Below are 20,370 nucleotides of genomic sequence, written 5' to 3' on the forward strand. Positions count from 1 at the left end.
GTCCATAATGCCGTCTCAGGGCCTTCGGTGATGGAGAAGCCTAATAGGGCATCTTAAGAACTCTAGAAGAAGGTGTCTGGGACATTGTGATTCAGTTACGAGTTGTATTGTGTACCTCGCACAAAGACTAGCTCTCCACAATATCCACAAGATACTCTCTACAAGAGCATGGGCTCTGATACCATGTGAAGAAAACTACTAGGGTTTGCACTGAGTAAACACAAAGTGTACGACCACGACAAAAACACAAAGAGACAGACACAAACACAAAAAGCAAAACTCAAACCCTGAATGCAAAAACTCAAAACTCAAACACAAACAGAGAAAGGGAGAGAAGAACACAACTCTAAAGTGAATGAATACTACAAATGAATTTAAGAGTATACAAATACTCAAGGGCAGAGCAGTGTGTCGGAGAGTGACCTCCACCAAAGACAGATCCCGAGTCTGTGACCACCAATCAAACTATGAAGAGAGAGAAAGAACACCAAACGCTGATCACCAAAGTGTAGGCGACTGCAAAGGATGATGTTTGATGATGAAAATGCCAACAGAAGGCTATAAACGCAGCTGCCACATGGAGGAAGATGGTCGCTAACTGCCGCCAAGTGATGGAGAGCTCCAAACACAGTGACAGGTCGCCTAATGGAGGAGGAGAGCTGCTAATTGTCACCTATAGCCAAAGGCTGCAAACGCAGGGTGCAAATGAGGGTGGAGGTGTTGGCGATGAGGAACAGGGCCAAACGCAGCATGTAGGAGGACACCAAACAGTGGGCAACAGCCTGGAGGAAGGTGCCAGGGCACTGCAAGGACTGAGAGAGAGAGAGAGAGGTAGCAATCGAAGGGTTGGACTGCCACGTATGTGTGTGCTGATAGCTGCAATCTACAAAAATGAGATGGGCTGAATGGGGGCAGCCTGTCTATTTATAGATGTTAAAGGGTGCCCCAAGGAATTAGGGTTTTTGGGGGACCACTGAAACTCTCTCGCACCGCTCCCCTTTTTAGGGTTTTTCATTAATTAAGTGTTTTTTGGGGCTGTTTAAGAATGCTATTCGGCTGAAAAGCGTGTTTTAGCTCAACAGTTTTTGCCTTAGTTTTGAGACACAAATTCTGATCAATTTTAGCTCAGTTTTTTATCAAATTGAGAACCATTTATGGTTACTTCTGGGATCAATTTTGCACCAGTCACTTCTTAGTTTTTGCAATCGGTTTGTGATCAATTTGGGGTCACATTTGCAGCAGTTTGTGATCAGTTCTCACATCAACAAGTGATCAGTTTATGATCAGATTATGCTCAATTTTCAATGGTTTACAACTGGTTCCATGGACAACAACATGTTAGTAAATGTCGTTGACAGTTTCAGCCATGGTATATGCTGAAAATATGCTTTACTATGATTGTGGAGTCAAAATAATTGAGAAACATGAGTTATGGATGCATCCAATGGGTTTCTAGCAATGTTTCTAGACTAATTTTCAGTTTTATGTTATGTATATGCTGGGTGGAAATTTTCAGCACGTTTGGGGCATATAGCATAGTTGGACAACAATGGCCAATGTTGTGAATGTGATGCCTTTTGGAAACTCTAGTATAGTATGCTTTTCCTTTGGCACGGCGCAGTACAATCGAGGACGATTGTAGGGATTTTAAGGGAGAGGTCTTTCAAGGGAACGTGAAATTTTAAGATGCTTTAATCTTGCCAATAACATTTAATTAAGTTATTAATCAAATGTACAAGGTTGTTTAGCACGTGATGCACATGGCAGTTATTTCATGGTAATAGGCCAAGGACCTCGAGGATGCAATGGGTGTCAAAGGCAAAAGTTGTGATAAGTTATGCCAACTAAGTCTTGGTGGTCAATTGGTATCAAATTTGACCCTAGGACAGTTGTTTGGCCAATAAGCGTCAGTGGTGACACTAGGGACTAGCATTAATTAGTTAACTAAGGCTAGTCTAAGGATCAACAGAGCAAGTGGCCTAGCCAATTTAATTATGGATGGGCACATTTAATTTTGGAAAAAATAGAAGGACTGATATTAACTTTTAGAATTATTGAATTTTGAAAATTAATTTAATGGATGGATAATGTTGGAAAATGGATTTAGAAAGTTGGCACTTGGCAAAAATGCCCATGCAAGGCTGAAAAAAGTTTTTGGGGACTAGAGAGAGGGATTCAGTGAGAGGAAAGAGATGCTACTAGTTTGATCTACAACCATTGGAGGTCCATCTGAGGTAGCCAAGGGCAAGAGAAGACCAAATTGGTGTAGGCAAGAGTAGATCTTGCCTTCCCAAAAGCTAACGACTGCAAATTGGGGCTGGCAACAGCAATTTGGGGCCTCCTAAGCAACTAGCAACTGCATTAAATGTTGTCTGGTACAAGCAACAATCAGCTTTCAAGCTTTCCTCGCATGAAAATCAAAAATCTCTCGTCTCACATTCTCTCACCTTCTCTAGCTTGTGTTTAGTCATTCTCACCTTTTCTCAGTCATTTGGATCAGATCTCGGCCAAATTTGGTGGACAACAAAGAGATATCTACTGTAAACCCTAAATTTCTACAGAAATTAGGGTTTAACAGCCACCTCAGGACCTGTGCCAACAAGAGAAGGCATCGTACACTAAATTCAACACTTGAAATTTGTGTAATTGTCAGGGAATTCAACTATCAGCCCATTCATTGTAAATTGGGGGCAGCATTTGGCCAGTTGGTGGTTCCATTTGTGCAAGTCGTGGGCAATTGGCCCAAATTGATTGCTAATTGTTATTACAACAAGAGGCTTTTCAAACAGCAAAGGAGATTGTGGAATCTTAGCTTGTACTCATTCCATTAGCAATCAAAGTGAAGAAATACCAAAAGGGGTGCCAGTTTTGGAGCCAACAGGGTGTCCAATGTCCAAGATTATTAAGGTAAATTGTACATTTCAATTTATGTTTATTTGTTGATTGCTGTAATTAAGTGCTTAATCAGGGAATGACCACCCTCTCCGAGAAGGAAGGCTTGTTACAGCCCGAATAGTAGACTTTCGAGCCGTAAGTGCAAAAGTCTCAAAATAGTCCAAACCTGCCCTCTAAGAAAAACCCTTGGCTACAAGCCTAGCTTTGTGCTTGTCCAAGGAACCATTTGCAAGGTACCCACTTCACATCTATCACCTTCCACTTCGGAGGGCACAAGACTACCTCCAAAGTCTCATTACGCTCAATAAAATCGAGCTTCTCCTGCATGGCCTGACGCCAAATATATTGTACAAGAGCCTCCTCAACTATGGTAGGCTCATTGACATGAAGAAACTATGACATAAGAGCATTGTTGACACAATGTAAACTATTCCGTTGGGTCTGTATGCAAGCTGATTTGCATGGACGTATAGGAAGGTAAATCCTCCTCATGTGAAGACGGCTTCCCCTCTGATTGGTTGATCAGCCCTACAAGACTCCGGAGGGGAGGTTGAAGGGGTGGAACTATGGGACGAAGAAGTAGTTGTATCCATCACAAGTGGTAGGAAAGTCGAAGTAGAGGGTGGAGAAGGAGGGGGAGGAGCCAAAGACAAAGAAGGGATACTAAGAGGCAACCTAGAAGGAGAGGAACTGAGGGTAGGGGAGAGTCAGTCGATGATGAAGAATCACCTATAAGAGAGCAATCAATAGGATCCTCGAAGGCCGCAGCCTTGTCAAAGATCACATCCAAGCTCACCTCAAGCTTGCGTGTCCGCGGTCATAGAGTTGATAGCCCTTCGTGATAGTGTTATAACCCACGAAAATGAGCTTCCTGAACTTTGAGTCAAGCTTTGTCTTCCTCTTCTTCTTGTCCACATGGACAAACGCATCACATCCAAAGATGTGGAAGTGAGTCACAAAGGGCTTTCAACCAAAGAAAGCTTCATAGGGAGTCATGTCCTATAACACAGAAGTCACGGAACAATTGCAGATGTAAACTGCGGTAGCCACCACCTCACCCCAAAGGGTACGAGAAAGACCCCAATGCTCTAGGGCCATCTCTAGCAAGGTCCAATTTGCATACTCCGCCACATCATTCTCCAAAGGTGTGTTCGGATGGATATACTCCACCCGAATGCCGTGATCCCTACAAAACTGAGAAAAGAGGTTAGGAGTAAACTGTCCACCATGCTCTGCCCATGCACCACGAACTTTGGAAGTAGTCAGTGTCTCCACAAACACCTTCCATACGCAGAAATGGGAGTACACCTCGCTCTTGTACTCCAGAAAATAAGGCCACACATAACAACTAAAGTCGTCTATAATCAACATCAAATACTTGGCCTTCCCAAGGGAGGTCGTGCGCATAGGCTTGCAAAGGTCGGTATGAGCCAACTCAAGCCGGGTAGAAATCCTCCTAGTAGCAACCTAGGGATGAGGTTGCCTATGTTGCTTGCCCCTCAAACAACTAGGACACAAAGTGTGAATAGGAGGGAAATCAGGAAGTCCTTCCACCATCCTCTTTTGAGAAGCTTGTCATATAGCGTCAAAATTTAGATGACCATAACAAGCATGCCAAAGCAGCCCAAGCTCGTGGGAAGACCTTGCCGCTAAGGCTGTGAGTGTGTAAAGCCCACTCTCTTGAGATCCTGTCCAAAAAACGGCACCTATAGAAACATCCTTCACTATCACCACATCCTTTGTAAACACCACGTGGAGACCAAGCCGTGTAAGACCATGAACAAACAAAAGGTTAAAACCTAAATCCGATACATAGAGAACTTTCACTAAAGAAGATTGGCTGTCCAATAATAAAGAAATAATCTCCACTCCTCGAATAGAAACAGTAGAATTGTCACCAATGCTGATGGCTCAGATCATGTGAGAAGAGGCCCCACTGTCAACAAGCCAAGGCTTCTCCTAAGTGGAAGAAGCAAGAGCTATATTCTCTTCGGCAAATACATATACAAAGACAAACTCTGTCATCGCAGAGGCAGCTTTGTATCCTTTGAATCCTTCTCCTTTGGCTTCAAATGGGGGTACTTTTGTCAACACTTCTCCTTGGGATGAGTGCCCTTCCCACACTGTGGGCACTTGGGCCTCCTCATCTTTCTTGTCCTCCTGCTTCTTGTCTTCGGCCACGCCTTGTTCTTCTTCCCTCCACCTATATCTGCAGTAAATGCCTTGGTGGAGCCAAAACCACTAGCCCCAACCTCTCTAAGTCGCTCGTCATGCTCCAAGACAAGCACTAAAAGCTCCTCCCATAAGAGTGTCTTGCAAGTCCTCAATGTGATAAGGTTAGTATAGAAGACATCGAACTAAGGAGATGGCAACCAAGTCAAAAGTATCATAGCCATGTCTTCAAAGGATATCATCCGACCAAGAGAGACAAGCTCACACCTCATGTCCTCCATCTTTGTGATGTGCTACTTCAAAGAGAAGGAGTCATCAAGACTGAGCATCCGCAACTTTTTCTCAAGGGAAATCTTATGGGCAAACATCTTGTGCTTATACAAAGACGCAAGCTTCTGCCACACTTTCTCCGCGGGTCATCAATCTACGAATATACACAAGGACAGAATCATGCAAACTCATAAAGAGAAGGGACCGAGCTCGAGAGTGGGACCAATTCTACAAGGTTGCTCAATCCATAGAACTCCCATCTGTTGGATCCTCCTTCGAACAAGGGATAGAATCAGAAACAAAAGCCCAAACATCAAAGGTATCGAGTATGCACTCCACCTTATACAACCACAACGAAATAGTTGGAACCATTGAGTGTGTTTTCTTTGGGTAATGAAGGTAAGACAAACACCCTACATCGAGGGTATCAAGGATGGCATCTTCACTAAGGTCAGAGCCTTCTGTGATAGATGAATAGAAGGGGAACGAGTACCAAGGGGAGACTCCTCTCACTGACTGTAATCGTGATAATCACATCTCTCTTCATAAGTATCTCGAAAGAAGCTCCTCCTCTTAGTCATGCCACTAGAAGGGGGTCGCTTGCACCAAGAAGCTATCGTCTATGCCAGAAAGCTATCACCCAAGCCAAAAAACTACCACCTACAAAATACAAATTTGTGTTTGCTACAAAACACAAAAAACTAGAGCCGCCCGATGTGTCTCAACAAGGTCACTGTTATGAGGACATGTACTTTTGAAACCTCACTTAACATGTGGATTAATTTTTAATCACATGGTTAAGTAAATGTTGCACATGTGAGGTGTGACTAGGGTTAGAGTAAATTTACGAGCCCGAGACCCGAGAAAATCACGCGATGTCAAAGGCAAAAGTTACTATAAGTTATACTGCACACGTACTTGGTGGTATCTGGTACCAATTGTTGGTCTAGGTCATACATTTAGCCATAAGTGTCAATTTGGTGACACTAAAGAAGTGGCGTTTAATGATACCTAACGCCAATCTGATGGTCAAAGATGGCGCACAAACACTCGAGAATGGAAGTTGCAGAGCCAATTTAATTATTGGCTAGTTAGATTATTTTTCAAGATACCAAAATAATTATTAGATTCAATTTTAGTATTTAAAGACTGAAAAATAATATTTAATTATGAATAATGCTAGAAAAACCATTTGGGAAGGCTGCCACTTGTCAAAAATGCCCATGTAAGACAGAAAAAAGTCTTTAAAGACTAGAGAGGTATTTTTAGTGTTTTCAGCTTAGAAGAGAGAGAGGAGATGCTACTGGTCTGATTTGCAACCATTGGAGGACCTTCTGAGGCAGTCAGGGGCAGGAGAAAACCAATCAACAGCAGGTAAAAGCATCTACAGGCTATTGAGACAGGGCAGCAGCAATAAATGACTGATTTTCTTTAGTTCTTCGTGAAGAAAGTCTGAATTTTCTCTCTCCTCAACATTCTCTCTCATCTCCCAATCTTTCTACAACCTTGCTCCAAAGATTGCAGCATTGAGATCACCAGAGGCTAAGAAATTTCAGATTTCCCTGCTGTAAATCCTAATCTGCATTAGGGTGTAGTAGCAACCTCGAGAAGCGTGCCAAAAATTGGAAACTCCAAGACTTGGATTCAACAGGGCTGAAGCTGTTTTTAGCCTATTCAAGTGGAGGAACCAACGAATATTTGAATTTGGGGCATTTTCCATCTCTATCAAAGCGGGTAAAGGCCAATTGATTGCTTAGACTCTGCACGCAACCCAAAGCATGAGTGAGAGCACCAAGTCAAGCTGATGACGATGGCAATACCAAGCATGGAGAGTCAGAGTGTGCACCTACAAACAAAAGACTAAAGACTAAAGAGTGTGTGTGTCTCCCAGGGGAGGTGCGGCTATAAATAGCCAAAAAACCGAAACATTGGCTGACCTGCTCCTGAAGGGGCCATAAATGCTGGTCATTGAAGAGGAAAATGCCAAAAAAATAGGAGAGGCCTCGAAAAAGTCCCAAATGGCAATGACAATGTCCAACAAGTGAAGACAAATTGTGGAAAGCAGAAACTGGCCTAGAAATGCACATAGGAAGCCAACAAATAAAGAAAATGCACCTAAACTGCCAGAGCTCCTATGTCTTCGTCAGATTGTGATAGAAGCTCACATCCAGGCTGACAAGACTAACAGAGGTAGGCTAATCTAGGTTAACAAGACTAACATAGGTAGGCTAACATATTCTTCTTGAATTCTTGTGTTCTTTGCAATGTTCTTTGCAATATTTTTCTTTTACTTTGCTCCTCACTAGTATCCTCAAGTCTTATTGTTATTCTTCCCATTCTTGTTCCCTTGCTTCCTCTTTCAAGGGGTGGAAACAAGGGCCCACTTTGAAGTTGAAAAATGGGATTCCTTATGAACCTAATCAAACCACTTGGCATACTATACTAGTTGGCATTCAAATTCATGAAACTTGGAGCTCATGGTCAAGGTTGATACATTGGGTACTATCTTGAGGTACACAATGGTCAACTAAATGTGGCCAATGGTCAAATGTAAGGACGAGAATATGTAATTGTGATTGAAACTCGAGCATGAGACCCCACATGAGCTCAACGATAGTTGTGGTATTTCTACTCCCAAGAGTGAACTACCTTATATGAGGACCACTAGGGATTAGTTGGAATTCTAGCCCCGGAATAAGTACCACAAGTCCTAAGAATACACAACATGTCACATTAAATCAAGCCAAGTTGTGAAGTTGGACCCAACCGGAGTGAGCCTTGTCACTAAAGAGATGCTTAGCTATAGCAAAAGAATGGGAAAATGTGTGAGGCATTGGATAGTTGGATGGAATGGACTAGGCTTGCCGTTGACTAGGCGTGATACGTGACATCAAACTGCATGACATGGTCATTGGTCATTGGTGACACCAAAGTACATGTTTGCCCCAAAGAAGGTATTTGTCGTATATATGATGCATGTCGGAAAGGTGTAGCATGGTATACTAGGCATTGATATGTGAGTAAGTTGTGTGGCCAATTGAGTAATTGAAGGGGCTAGATATGCACGGGTTGGATAGCCTTGCATATTGGTCCCCATCGATGCTTAGTTTAAGAATGGAGCTCCTATCATCGTTGCATCGCCACCAACCAGTTGAGGATTAGTGAAACATCCCCCTAGATCCAATTTGCACATGAGACACATAAGGGGCTCACCCTCAACCTAGGTTGACAACTGTACCAAGCCAAGATCACATCCAAGAGGTGGCATCCCGTACCACTAGCCCACACAATCATATATTGGCCATTGGACGTCCAAAAGAAGTGATCACACAATGATGTGCAAAAATAAGCCTTACATCCTTTGAATAGAACTCAATTGTCCTAGCCTAAAGTACCTCTAGTACATTCGTACTAAGTCACTTTATGACCCACGGGTGTGGCCAATGCTATTCATATCCGTCCTAACATCCAAGGAAATAATACTTCCCCCTTTACAAATGATTATTGTCCTCAACAATTGTAAACGCCCCGAACAACGTAGTATACTTAACAATTATGATATTCGCTTGTTTTCGAGATTTAATATAAAAGAAAATGAACACTTAAAGCTGAAAATGAAAATTACTCACAAAATTACAGCCATGAAAATGTAAAAGTAATGGAGACAAGATTGAGAGTTGAAGATGGGCAATCCCTCCCCCCCGAAGGAATGTATTTCTGCTCAACCCAAGTCCCTTAGGGAAGAGCTCAGTTACAATCAACCTGAGAGTGAGGAGAAGTAATTCTCACTCTCACAAGATCATGCAAAGATGTACAAACACACATGCATTATCTATTATGCAATGATAAGAACTGATTTCTTTACAGTATGAGAGAAGAAAGAGAGGAAATCAGCCTTTCTCCATCATTGAACAGTAGTACATGGATAGGACTTGCTTCTTGTTGCTAAAATGGAAGAAAGAGCTTGAGAAGGAGGTGCTGTAATGACTTTACAGGCTTGCTGTCCTGTAAAACAGCAGTGATAGAAGAGGAAATATGGAGGAATTTGATAATGGAGAAGTGGGGGATGATGATGGGATGGATGGGACCAGTTTCTGGCTATCTTTGGGTGCTGTACATGAGTTTACAGCAAAGAAAAATGATGCTGAATGAAGAAAAACGAGCTCTTATTTATAAGAGAGAGAAGAGCTAGTACAAAAGGGGAAAGTGGAGTAGCACAAGACAAGTGTCCAGCCACATATCATGAGATGTGACAAGTGGTGGGACACTTGGAAACTTGTATGGCAAAAGTGTCTCTTCTCTATGGCCTTCCTTTTTGGGCTGAATACTGTCAAGAATAGAAACAACCAAATTTAGTAAGCACAGTCAGAGTACAGAACTTACTATTTTTAAAATGACATCCCTATTTTTTAGGACTAGCATTTTTAGGCTAATTCAAGGCTCCTAAAATTTAGGGATCTCCTAAAATTTAGGGACCCCCCAATATGGGTGTCATATGAAAGCTTTTTCCGTGTACATCGCAAAAACGGTATCAAAATCTTCATGTGACTTTCCTATGCAAAGAGATGTGCATTTCAAGCTTTCAGTCCACACATGCACATTATACAAGCATTTCATGATCATGCCATCTTGTTGATTGTAATTGTCTGTTCTGGTGGATCTAGCCCACACTTCAAGGCATCAATCTTTTCTGTGTGCGAGTCTAACCCTGATATGCGTGAGTTCTGATCACAGGCGCCCAATCGGGCCATATAGGTGGAAGTGTGAACTATCTTTTCTCTAACCCACCACGTGGGTCCACCATAACTTGTGACCACTCATCAGTGGCCAGCTCCAATGCACTTTTTTTTATATCTAATTAATGCAAAGGAAATAAATTTAATAAATCATTATATAGACAAATTAATGAAAAAGGATACAAATTCTGTTTCTATAGAGTTGTGATAACAATATCCTCAAGGACGAAGTGCACAAAGCAACTTTTCAATAGATATACCAGCCTCAAGTTGCCTTTGCCTTTGGGCGATTTTTCCACTTAACTTGATACTCAAGATAAACGATTCGACAAGATCACTTAGTCCTATATCGAGAACCAATTTGAGTTCAAATGGAATGTAACAAGCAATATCCTTCACTAGTGGGACTCTCTCGATCATGACAATTCACCTTGCCCCAATCATTCTTTCAAACAACTCAAGTGAAACATCATGTGAATTTGGATGTCCAAAGGTTAAGACACGCTATTAATCTTCTTCGTAATCTCAACTATTATGACACTTGCTAAAAGTCATTGAATTGGAATCTTCTCGGCCCTTGAAGGTAGAGTCCTTCGGGACTTTCAAAGTATATCCACATTCCCTCTTGGAGCTGTACAAGAGTATGGTTCTGGTTCTATGTGTACAGTTCTGGTTAACATAAACGTAGCACAGTCCTGGGCTATTTTGATGATTTCCTTTGGAATCATTCACATTTCCCGCATGTTGTGCACAAAGTCAACTACAACTTGCATCTTACTCTTGTGAGAGCATGCAAAATGTGAGATGGCTAAATTTTCCCAGGCACATTACAACAGTGCACAGGATCTGAGAAAGAGACGCAACTGCCAACAAACCATATAAAAACTTCAAATTTCAAAACACACGCCTTCTGAAAATATAGGAAAAACTAGTTTAAGTTACATTTCTGAAAGTTCCTTGTACTTTGTATTTTACCGCAGGCTTTTCGCCGAGGTGATAGAAATTTCTTTTCATGAAAAAATAAAAAAATTACATTTGTGAAAGAATAGTAGCAAACTACCACATGGAACAACTCCTGAACACATTGTGTGAGGCTCAAGAAATAAAATCCATTCTACAGAAGATTATGCAGAGAGAGGAAATGCCACTGTCACAGACAAAAATTGGCTGATTGATCAGAAAATTTCCTTCGCCAAGCTAGCGGAGGCCTTCGACGGATAAAACTAAAGCTATATTCCGACAACAGTCGGGGCACAAAGAAGCATTCAGCGAGGAAAAGTAGTGAGAGAAATGCGACCAGCTGTGTGCTAGAATGGTCCAGAAACGTTGTGAGAACAATGAATAATAACAAGGAGAGAGGGAGGACCTTCTGAAGGGTGTTCTTTAAGCACGACCGATGCTCCTCCATGGAAGCATGAAGGAACTCATCAATGTGGCTCCTGACTTCTTCAATGAAAGAGCCGCTAGATTGCTTGTGTTTCCTGCACGACGAAGACGATGCCGAAGGGGCTTCGTTCGTGGAGGCCATCAGCGCACTATGCTATTACAAGAATCTTCTATTCTTTTATACATCTATACATCTATCTATACGCCTATTCTATACATAAATTACATTACATTACATTATTACGACATTACATTACATACATAACATCTTTACTATTAGTTAACGAGAGGTGGGGGCAGGTGCCACGTGGCAGCCCCCATCTCCCCACAATAAAAAAAGAGAACGCGGGGGCGGGTGCTGCATGTCCAACACCAGCCCCCGCCCGCAAAAATCGCGCCCATCCCGGCGCAAAGTCGGGCTGAGTCTAGGCGCGAAGCGCCTGTACATATTAACCGAAGTACATATTAACACAAGGTTTTGTGGGGGGCTACCACGTGGCACATGCAGAGTCCCCCCCTTGCAAAACCTTCCGTGACTGCCCCATGCAATACACCCACCCACAAACACACCTGCCCATCGAGTCCCAGTGCGAAGCGCCTTCACCCTTTTTAAGCACTACCGATCCCTAACATGAGTTACTACAATTCACAAGTTGAAAGTGGCATATCATATCCTATTGTTAATGGTTGTAAAATGATCAAATGCAAATCACTCAATGTTTGTTTAAATATGTCTTCTAGCAAAAACAAGCCGAAATTTCAATATGGCCTAGGGCTGGAAAAGAGGTTTTAAAGATTTTCATAAGTCCAAAAATAATCAAATGTGAAAATGAAAAAGTAACATTATGCATCTTTTTTTATCATGGAAGTTTTCTATAATGTATACAATACACTAGTTGGCCAATGTTAGCCAAGTCCTCTAATCAAGTGTTGCACAATTTGTGAAACTCGTGAGGTTACGCCTTGTTTGCTTTACATTTATGAGAGAGGCTCACAAAAAATAAGAGGAGATGAGCTATACTCATCTCATGCATTCTTTTCTTTTAAACATCATTATGTCATGTATGATCTCCACTTTTCTCAAAAACGCAATCCCCCTCTAATAGAATCCCCCCTTGAATCTAGATAACTTCTAGTCTAAAATCAATTTGGATTGGATACATTCTGTGTGTGTGGTAGATGATCTAGTAAATAGGACAAAGGGCCCTAATACCCTACATCTCAAGGTTGGGGTTTGTAAATGCAATGATGGAGAGTCACAAGACATTCGTTATCTCAAATATGTATGCCACCAAGAAATGTAATGTAATATGCCCTTTCCACCTAAGGAAATAATAGGGCCAATCACTTATAAACCATTGATGCAAAGTTCTCCCAACATTGTGTATATGCATGTGGGCATATGCATGCATGTATGCATAATAGGGGTGTGCTAGAACTAGTAACTTACCAATTGATACACCTATAGGTTTCTCTCTACCATGTATATGGCATACAAATTCTTTATCATATAATGTGCACACTTTGCATATATACTTGAATCAAAGAACAAAAGGCCTACTAGCAAAGCCAATAATAATTCAATTTGCTAGCACTCGCATGTTTGCTCTCACCACCTATGAGATGCCTAAATGTGCATCTTCAAAGGATCAAGGAAACCAAAGTTACTACATAAACATGAGATCTGTAAAGATGAGGCTTTGAAAATGGAAATTAGAGAAAGACATTCAACACATTATAAGTTATGCCAAAGTAGGTTTGTTACATATACCAGGTTGGCTTCAAGATGTTACATTATAAGTTTGTTACATATACCAGGTTGGCTTCAAGATGACAATGCAAGCAAATAGGCCCTAACCAAGACATCTTAGCAACAACAAGTGGATTTAAAAGAATTGTGATTCCTACCCTTGGTACACAACGTATATTGGATTGATATTTATTTTGTCAGAAAGTAGAGAGTATGAGCCCATTACACATTAAACATCATGTTATATAATTATTGTTTCAAATTTGAATTATAGGTTATGCGTGCTAAACTGTGAGGTCTTGCAAAACTTTAAAAATTCCCCAAAAAAATATCCAAGCTTCAGAGTATCATTGATTGCCATGTAGGATATGGTAGGTTTGGTATATTCATTCTTCATATATATTATCAAAATAGACTCATCATTAGTATCATATTAATGTATTAAAATGTGCAATAGATTAATATTCATCTCAATCACAACAATTGGCTATAAAAGCTAATAATTAATCGCATATGAAACTAGATAGATTACTCGAACTATGTCCTACATATATTTATTGTTATAAATTACTCCAACAAATAAGTTCATGCATCTCTCAAAAATACACAAAACTCATTATTGTATCCTACTACTTGCTACATTGCCTCTTCTTTTTTGACTAAATTGCACATGTTGTAAATATAAGCAAACATTAGTTGTGATAGAGACTAAATTGAACCCCTCATGTCGTGTCTTTTGATCACAACAACAGGACATTAGAGGGAACTCTTATTTATTCAAGAGCTTCAACCAAATTAGATGTGGATCATTTACCAACCTAGGATTGGGTGCTACTACAATAGAAATACCACCATTGAACCAATCGGAGCACCTACTAGTTAGCTATCCCTTGCTAAAAATAGGTGTGACACTTTGACAATGACATGTCTAGAGGTTAACCTATACATCAATGATGAAGTACAAATGGAATACTCTAAGTTTTACTTAGTAAAAGAATAGTGCTATTCATGTATATCTTTAATTTGATTGTATGATGCCCACTATCTCTACACAGAAAGCATTACATGACCAATAGTTTGTTAGGAAGATGATCACCAATGTTTTTTTGGCTCCATGAGCATATATACGCAAGTTCCTAGCCAATAAATAGACACTTTGAGCTTTGCAAGCTTGGAGGAAGCTTCCTTGTTGATGAAGCTAGTGTTGGGGGTAAAGATGCATGTGCCTGACCGCCCGTGTATTCATTACACTAACTATACCCACATTGATTGTGGTAGTTCCCACATAAGGTGTCTTACTCTCTACTCTGTCCGCCATAGCTCTTGTTTTGCTCTTGCTTCCACTCATGCTCTGCCTTTCAACTGGTATCAAAGCCAACCATTTGAGGAGCTTTTTCATATGTTGCTTCAGCGGAGTTCAAAGTTTTAGCTCAAGGTTTCATGGCAACCATTGTTTCTCCCTCTTGAGGTATGCGTTGATTCTTTCCTTCTTCAGACTTGTTCAAGCTTGCTCCATGCTTTTGAGGAGATTCCCAAGGCTTACTTGAGCCTTATTGAGTGCTTATTGAGTTGAGGAGTAGCCATTTTATCCATTTTGAGTGGTACTATTGAATTTGACTTCTTTATTGTTGTGCATAAGAGAAAACAACACTTCATTGTGGATAACTTATCATTTGTTACAAGTGGTGAAAAGGCAATAGGAGGTGGCAAGCAACTCCTTGATGCTCACCTATTCCACATTAATCATAGGAAGTTCAACTCTTCAAGGCTAACTTGATCCCTCAATGGGCAGACAACATAGTCTATGTCCTTGAGAAAGGTCTATCAAAACAACCAACTGAGAAAACATGACTCATATGACTCCTATTCAAAACCCTACCATTCCAATTGATCATTGGTCAATTATATCATTTGGGGCAAGATGGTATTCTGAGGAGATGCCTCTATGAACATGAGATAGAGGATGCGTTACATGAGACGCATGGTGGCATTGCTAGAGAGCACTTCAATGCAACCACCATAATTAGAAAAGTACTCTAATCACAATCACGGTGGCCCATGATATTTAAATATGCTATTTGATTTATCAAGCACTGTGATGAGTGCCAAAGGACCAAGTTGCCTAATCAAAAATGATAAAATAAAACCCACACTAGTGATTGTACATCACCAAACCCTTCGACTTCATGGGACATATTAGTCTAGCCACTCAATACCCACAAGGTTGATACATTATTATAGCTATGATGAAGTACATGATTAGATAGATAGAGGCTAAGGCTGCTCAGAAAAATGATATAAGAACCATTTCTTGATTTCTTTAGAAGAAATTCATTTCACACTTTGGATGCCCCATTGAGATTATTGGTGACTAAGGGACCCACTCCATTAACAAAGTGATTTAGCACCTCTTGTCCACATTCTTGTTAATCCATAGAAAGTCTAGCCCATACTACCCTTAAGCAAATGGCCATGTAGATACTACAAACAAAGTTCTTGTTCAAATCTTGACAAAAACCATCTCATCATCACCATAAATTTGGGATCACAAACTCTCGTGGTAGCCCTTTGGGCCTATTGCACAATTTATAAGATTGCTACAAGCCAAACTCCATTCCTACTTACCTATGGCACTGATGCCATCATGCCTATCAGACTGTTGATCCCTAGTCTTTACATTGTTGTCCAAGCATAGTGGAAAGACATTAAGGCATGGCATCATCACCTTGAAGAGATGCAACATTTAATAGAAACGTGATTACTAGCTACTCATGGCCTACTTGCAAAAAAAGCTTGACATATGTAAGGCCTAGTTTGATAAGCATGTTAAACAAAGATCCTTTGATTAGGTGGATCTTGTCTTACTCTATTCAATTAAAGGCCATAAGAAAAAATTAAAATTAAGAGGCCTCAGACTATTTTGCATTCATTTCATAAGTAAGACAAGGAATGTTGAGCTAGAAACTTTGGAGGGCCAACCCATTGGCCATGTCAATGGCAATATAATTAAGAAATACTATCCACCTAGGTACCCCTCGCATGAACTACCCATGGTAAGTCTAGATAGAACCTTGCTATGAATAGGGCAAACTTTCCATGACTAGTTTGAGCAACAACAACGACACCTTAGCTTGGCTATGAAAACATCCATCTTGATATGTATTCAAGTTGAAGAATAGACTTTGAGAATTTTCAATTCACCTATTGAATCTTTAATAAATTATAGTTTAAAAGAGGTCGAAAAGTGTCTATGTTAATTTTATGGTTTGCTAATGAGCTTAATGGAACCTAATTTACCTTTTTTTTCCCTTACAAAAACATGAGACAAATAATTTCAACCTCTTTATGTAAGCACTTGTACATAGAATACACATATCAACCTCCTCAATATAAAAACATGAGATGATACAAAGTGATGCATAACTTAACTATGTTTTTTGCATATTAATATGGTATGCACATCAATATTGTTACCTCTTTTCAACTCTATAAGATGCCCTTTGACATATAAGAGGGAAAATTGTTCTCTCCACCTTCTATACCAATAAACTTAATAAGAGTGTAGGACTATTAATTGTTTTTTCCTTTTTATCGAACTTGTATAAACACAACCCTTTCCACATCCTGTAAATGAATGCATATACATAATTGCACCTGTGGTATCTATTAGGAGACTCGATTGGGTATACTATGTATGACTACCACTTTTGACCTAAAGAAGTTTGATGCAATAACTTACTTTGAATTACCTTGATTAAAATATTTTAGGTTATACTTTCATGTTATTTGGTTATCATTTTTCACTTTGACATCATAAAAATTACTCTAACTCTGTACTTAAAATCTTCAGAACACCATATTGGGGAATATAGGAATTTCCCATAAGTTTGGGACACGTGATCAAATCTTTGGATTTGTCATAACTTGAACGCTATAACTCCAAATCAAGCGCTCTATAGCTCAATAGATTCCATTTTTCAAGCACTTTCCAATGATAGGTCACATCATATGGTTTTGAGAAACTTATGAGCATGTTATACGGGTGCCACCATTTTAGTATTCAAAAAATGGGAATTGAGAGATTCCCAAACTCACTAATATTGTGATCTTGTCAAGTCATGTGCTTAGAATTGGGTGTACTTTAACTTGATTCACATCAAGTCTACTTAGAATAGGGTACGCTTTTTTGTACTTTGAAAAATATAGAAGCACAACATCTATGAATTTGTGCTCTCTCTCAACATTGTATTGATCTTAGGATTAATATTTTCTATATCTTCTAAAGCTAAACTCAGTCTCATAGAGGATATTGTTGAGCCTATTCATAAGGCCATGCTTAACTTGGAGAGAGTTTGATTGTATTATTGAGCTTTATCAATACAACCAAGTATTTCCTAGCATATTAGCATCAACAACCCATCATTTTAATCCAAGTATAGAGGCATAGAGCATGGTCTTTGCATTACAAGTATTTATTATCAAATCAAAGACTCATGGCCACGAAGAAAAAAATGCACGTCAATACTATATAAGCATAGTTCAATCTCTAGACACCCATACACATTATCAATATATACATGAGATTAGAGATCAACCAAAAACATATATGATGGATACATACATGGGTCAAGTATTTCATATATTTGAGAGAGCAAGCATGCGATCAAGTCTTTATCAACTTTCTTGATTTGATATGATTATGAGGTGTCATTTGGGAGGGAGCTTGAGCATGTTCTCATGCTCATATCAACCCTCTCCTTATGGGAAAGGATGTTGTCAATACAGTTTTCCCATGTCCCTTTGAGGGCATGGAAAAATAGTTTCTCCTCTCATTGAGATAACTATGAGATAGCATGCTTGAGCACGTGCTCAAGATTGTATTTGAACCCTATCTATTTGCTATTACTTTTTGATATCTAGAGTCCTTATATCATTCTATGATAATAACATGAGAAAATAATCAATTTTTTAAAGTGAATATATGATAAATCCAAAGCTTTTTAGACTCTACAAAACAAGCATATCAAATTTATGTTTATGTTTATGTACATTGAAAAATACTAAAGCACGACATCTATGACATTACGCTCTCTTTCACCATTGTATTGATCTTGGGATTAAAATTTTCTATTTGTTCTAAAGCTAATCTCAATCTCATAGAGGATATCACCGAGCTTGTCCACAAGGCCAATGCTCAACCTGAGAGAGCTTGATCGAATTATTGAGCTTTATCCATGTGGCGAAGTATTTCCTACTATATTAGTGTTAACAACCATCATTTTAATCCATGTATAGAGACATAGAGCATTGTTGTCACATAAATATTATAATGTCTATAGGTCTTTAGTGTTGAACCAAAGACTCATGGCCATGAAGGAAGACATTCATATAAATACTATGTAAATATAATTTAGTCTCACATCCATACACATTATCAATATATACATGAGCTTATAGCTCAATCAAAAACATACATGATGGATGCATACATGGGTCTACTAGTTAATGTCTCTAAGAGGATATAGGAATATATTTTCTCCTCTCTCATTGAGATACTATGAGATAACACACTTGAGCACTGATCAAGCTTTTATCTAAACCTTGTTTATTTGATATGTCTTTGGGACATATATTGTGCATGTTTTCAAGCTTGTAAAAACCTTCTCCTTATAGGGAATAATATTGTTAAGGAGGGTTTTCCTCTTCCTTTGAGGGCATGAAAGAAAGTTTCTCCTCTCTCATTGAAATGGCTATTAGACAGCATGCTTCAAACACCCTATCTATTTGATATGCCTTTTTGATATGTCTTTGGGAAAGAGCTTGAGCATGTGCTCAAGCTTGTATTAACTCTATCTTTATGGGGGAGGACCTCTACCCTTAAGTGTAGCATGGTAGATTTTTCCTCTCTCATTGAGATGTCTATGAGATAGAGCTTGAGCACATGCTCAAGCTTGTATCAACACTATCAAAGACTCGTGGCCATGAAGGAAGAAATTCAAATCAATACTACATTAACATAGTTCAGCCTCCAAGCATCCATACATATTATCAATTTATACGCAAGCTTAGAGCTCAATCAAAAACATACATGATGGATACATACATTTCAACCAAACTTTCTAATAATTGTGAACAAGGATGATATAGAAAATTGTACAACCCCTTATCATGTAATAATCATTTAACCCAAAAATGATTGATGAAATCTATAAATGAAATAGAGAAGAAACCAATACACATGGCACAATATGATGCATAGCCCATCATTCACAACATATCACCCAATTATAGCATATGAGCTATAAAAATGTATCATTATCATAATTGTATAAATGGATTGTAGTAAATGGTTGCATGTTGTTTGATTCCATTGGAGGTTTGGCAATGCCTCTATAACATCTCATTAGTGTTGGGATGTATTAGTCCTATCATCAGAGTTAAAAACACAACATGAAAATGATATAGTTTGCACTAGTTTGCAAAAGTATAGAGATTTTATAAGTTTTTTAACATATCATATACACATATACACACATTATTGCTTTGCAAATCCAAATTGGTATAGCAATCTTTCCAAAATGTTCTTCACAACCCTTGTATTCATCTTGGTTATCTTTCTGCAACCCAACCTTTTTGCTAGCCAAATCAACTTAGTTGGTTTCATTCTAGAAATTCTATATTCTTCTTGAAGAACTTGTAAAGTGTGTTGATCGACTTATATCTAGACTTGTACTTCTACTTTGTAGATTTTTTATAGGAAACGATCTCTTTGTGTGATAATTTTGAGTGTACCATGTATTATTCATATCATCCCACTCACTCATAACTCCTTTAACTTGGATATACTAATTGTGCCCTTCAAATATGTTGAGATGGCAAGCTCAACATATGGGGATATTGATGATGGATCATCTAGTTAAATGGGTCTGCACGTTTACACTTAGCACATTGGTGGTCATTACGATCCTTATATGGCCACTAACTTATCAATTATTATATTTAGTTTGTTGCATCTACCTACAACTGGTATACTTATAGCACCAAAAGTCAATTAGTATAGTCAATTATGCACTGTTTGACTAAGTAGGCCACTTTTCTTTATGTTGTATCTTATTTGTACTTTTTGTACATTGTATTGTGTGTAAAAGAAGAAGAAAAAAC

At 39.2% G+C, this 20,370-nt stretch overlaps 1 protein-coding gene across 2 annotated transcripts in view; it reads right to left on the bottom strand.

Annotated features, from left to right (window-relative positions):
- LOC148025457 (uncharacterized) overlaps positions 1–11,630 on the bottom strand; it is a 32,842-nt gene extending 21,212 nt beyond the window's left edge. For both annotated transcript variants that reach the window (XM_087692589.1, XM_087692588.1), the window contains exon 1: positions 11,440–11,630. In XM_087692589.1, coding sequence (XP_087548715.1) covers positions 11,440–11,601 — 162 coding nt within the window. In that variant the 5' untranslated portion in view covers positions 11,602–11,630. The remainder of the gene's footprint in view (positions 1–11,439) is intronic.
- Between the last annotated feature and the right edge of the window lie 8,740 nt (positions 11,631–20,370).

The sequence above is a fragment of the Lygodium microphyllum genome, chromosome 14 (assembly GCF_053477565.2).
Source record: "Lygodium microphyllum isolate KBCC chromosome 14, Lygodium_microphyllum_v1.1.10, whole genome shotgun sequence".
In the NCBI taxonomy this organism is placed as follows: Eukaryota; Viridiplantae; Streptophyta; class Polypodiopsida; order Schizaeales; family Lygodiaceae; genus Lygodium; species Lygodium microphyllum.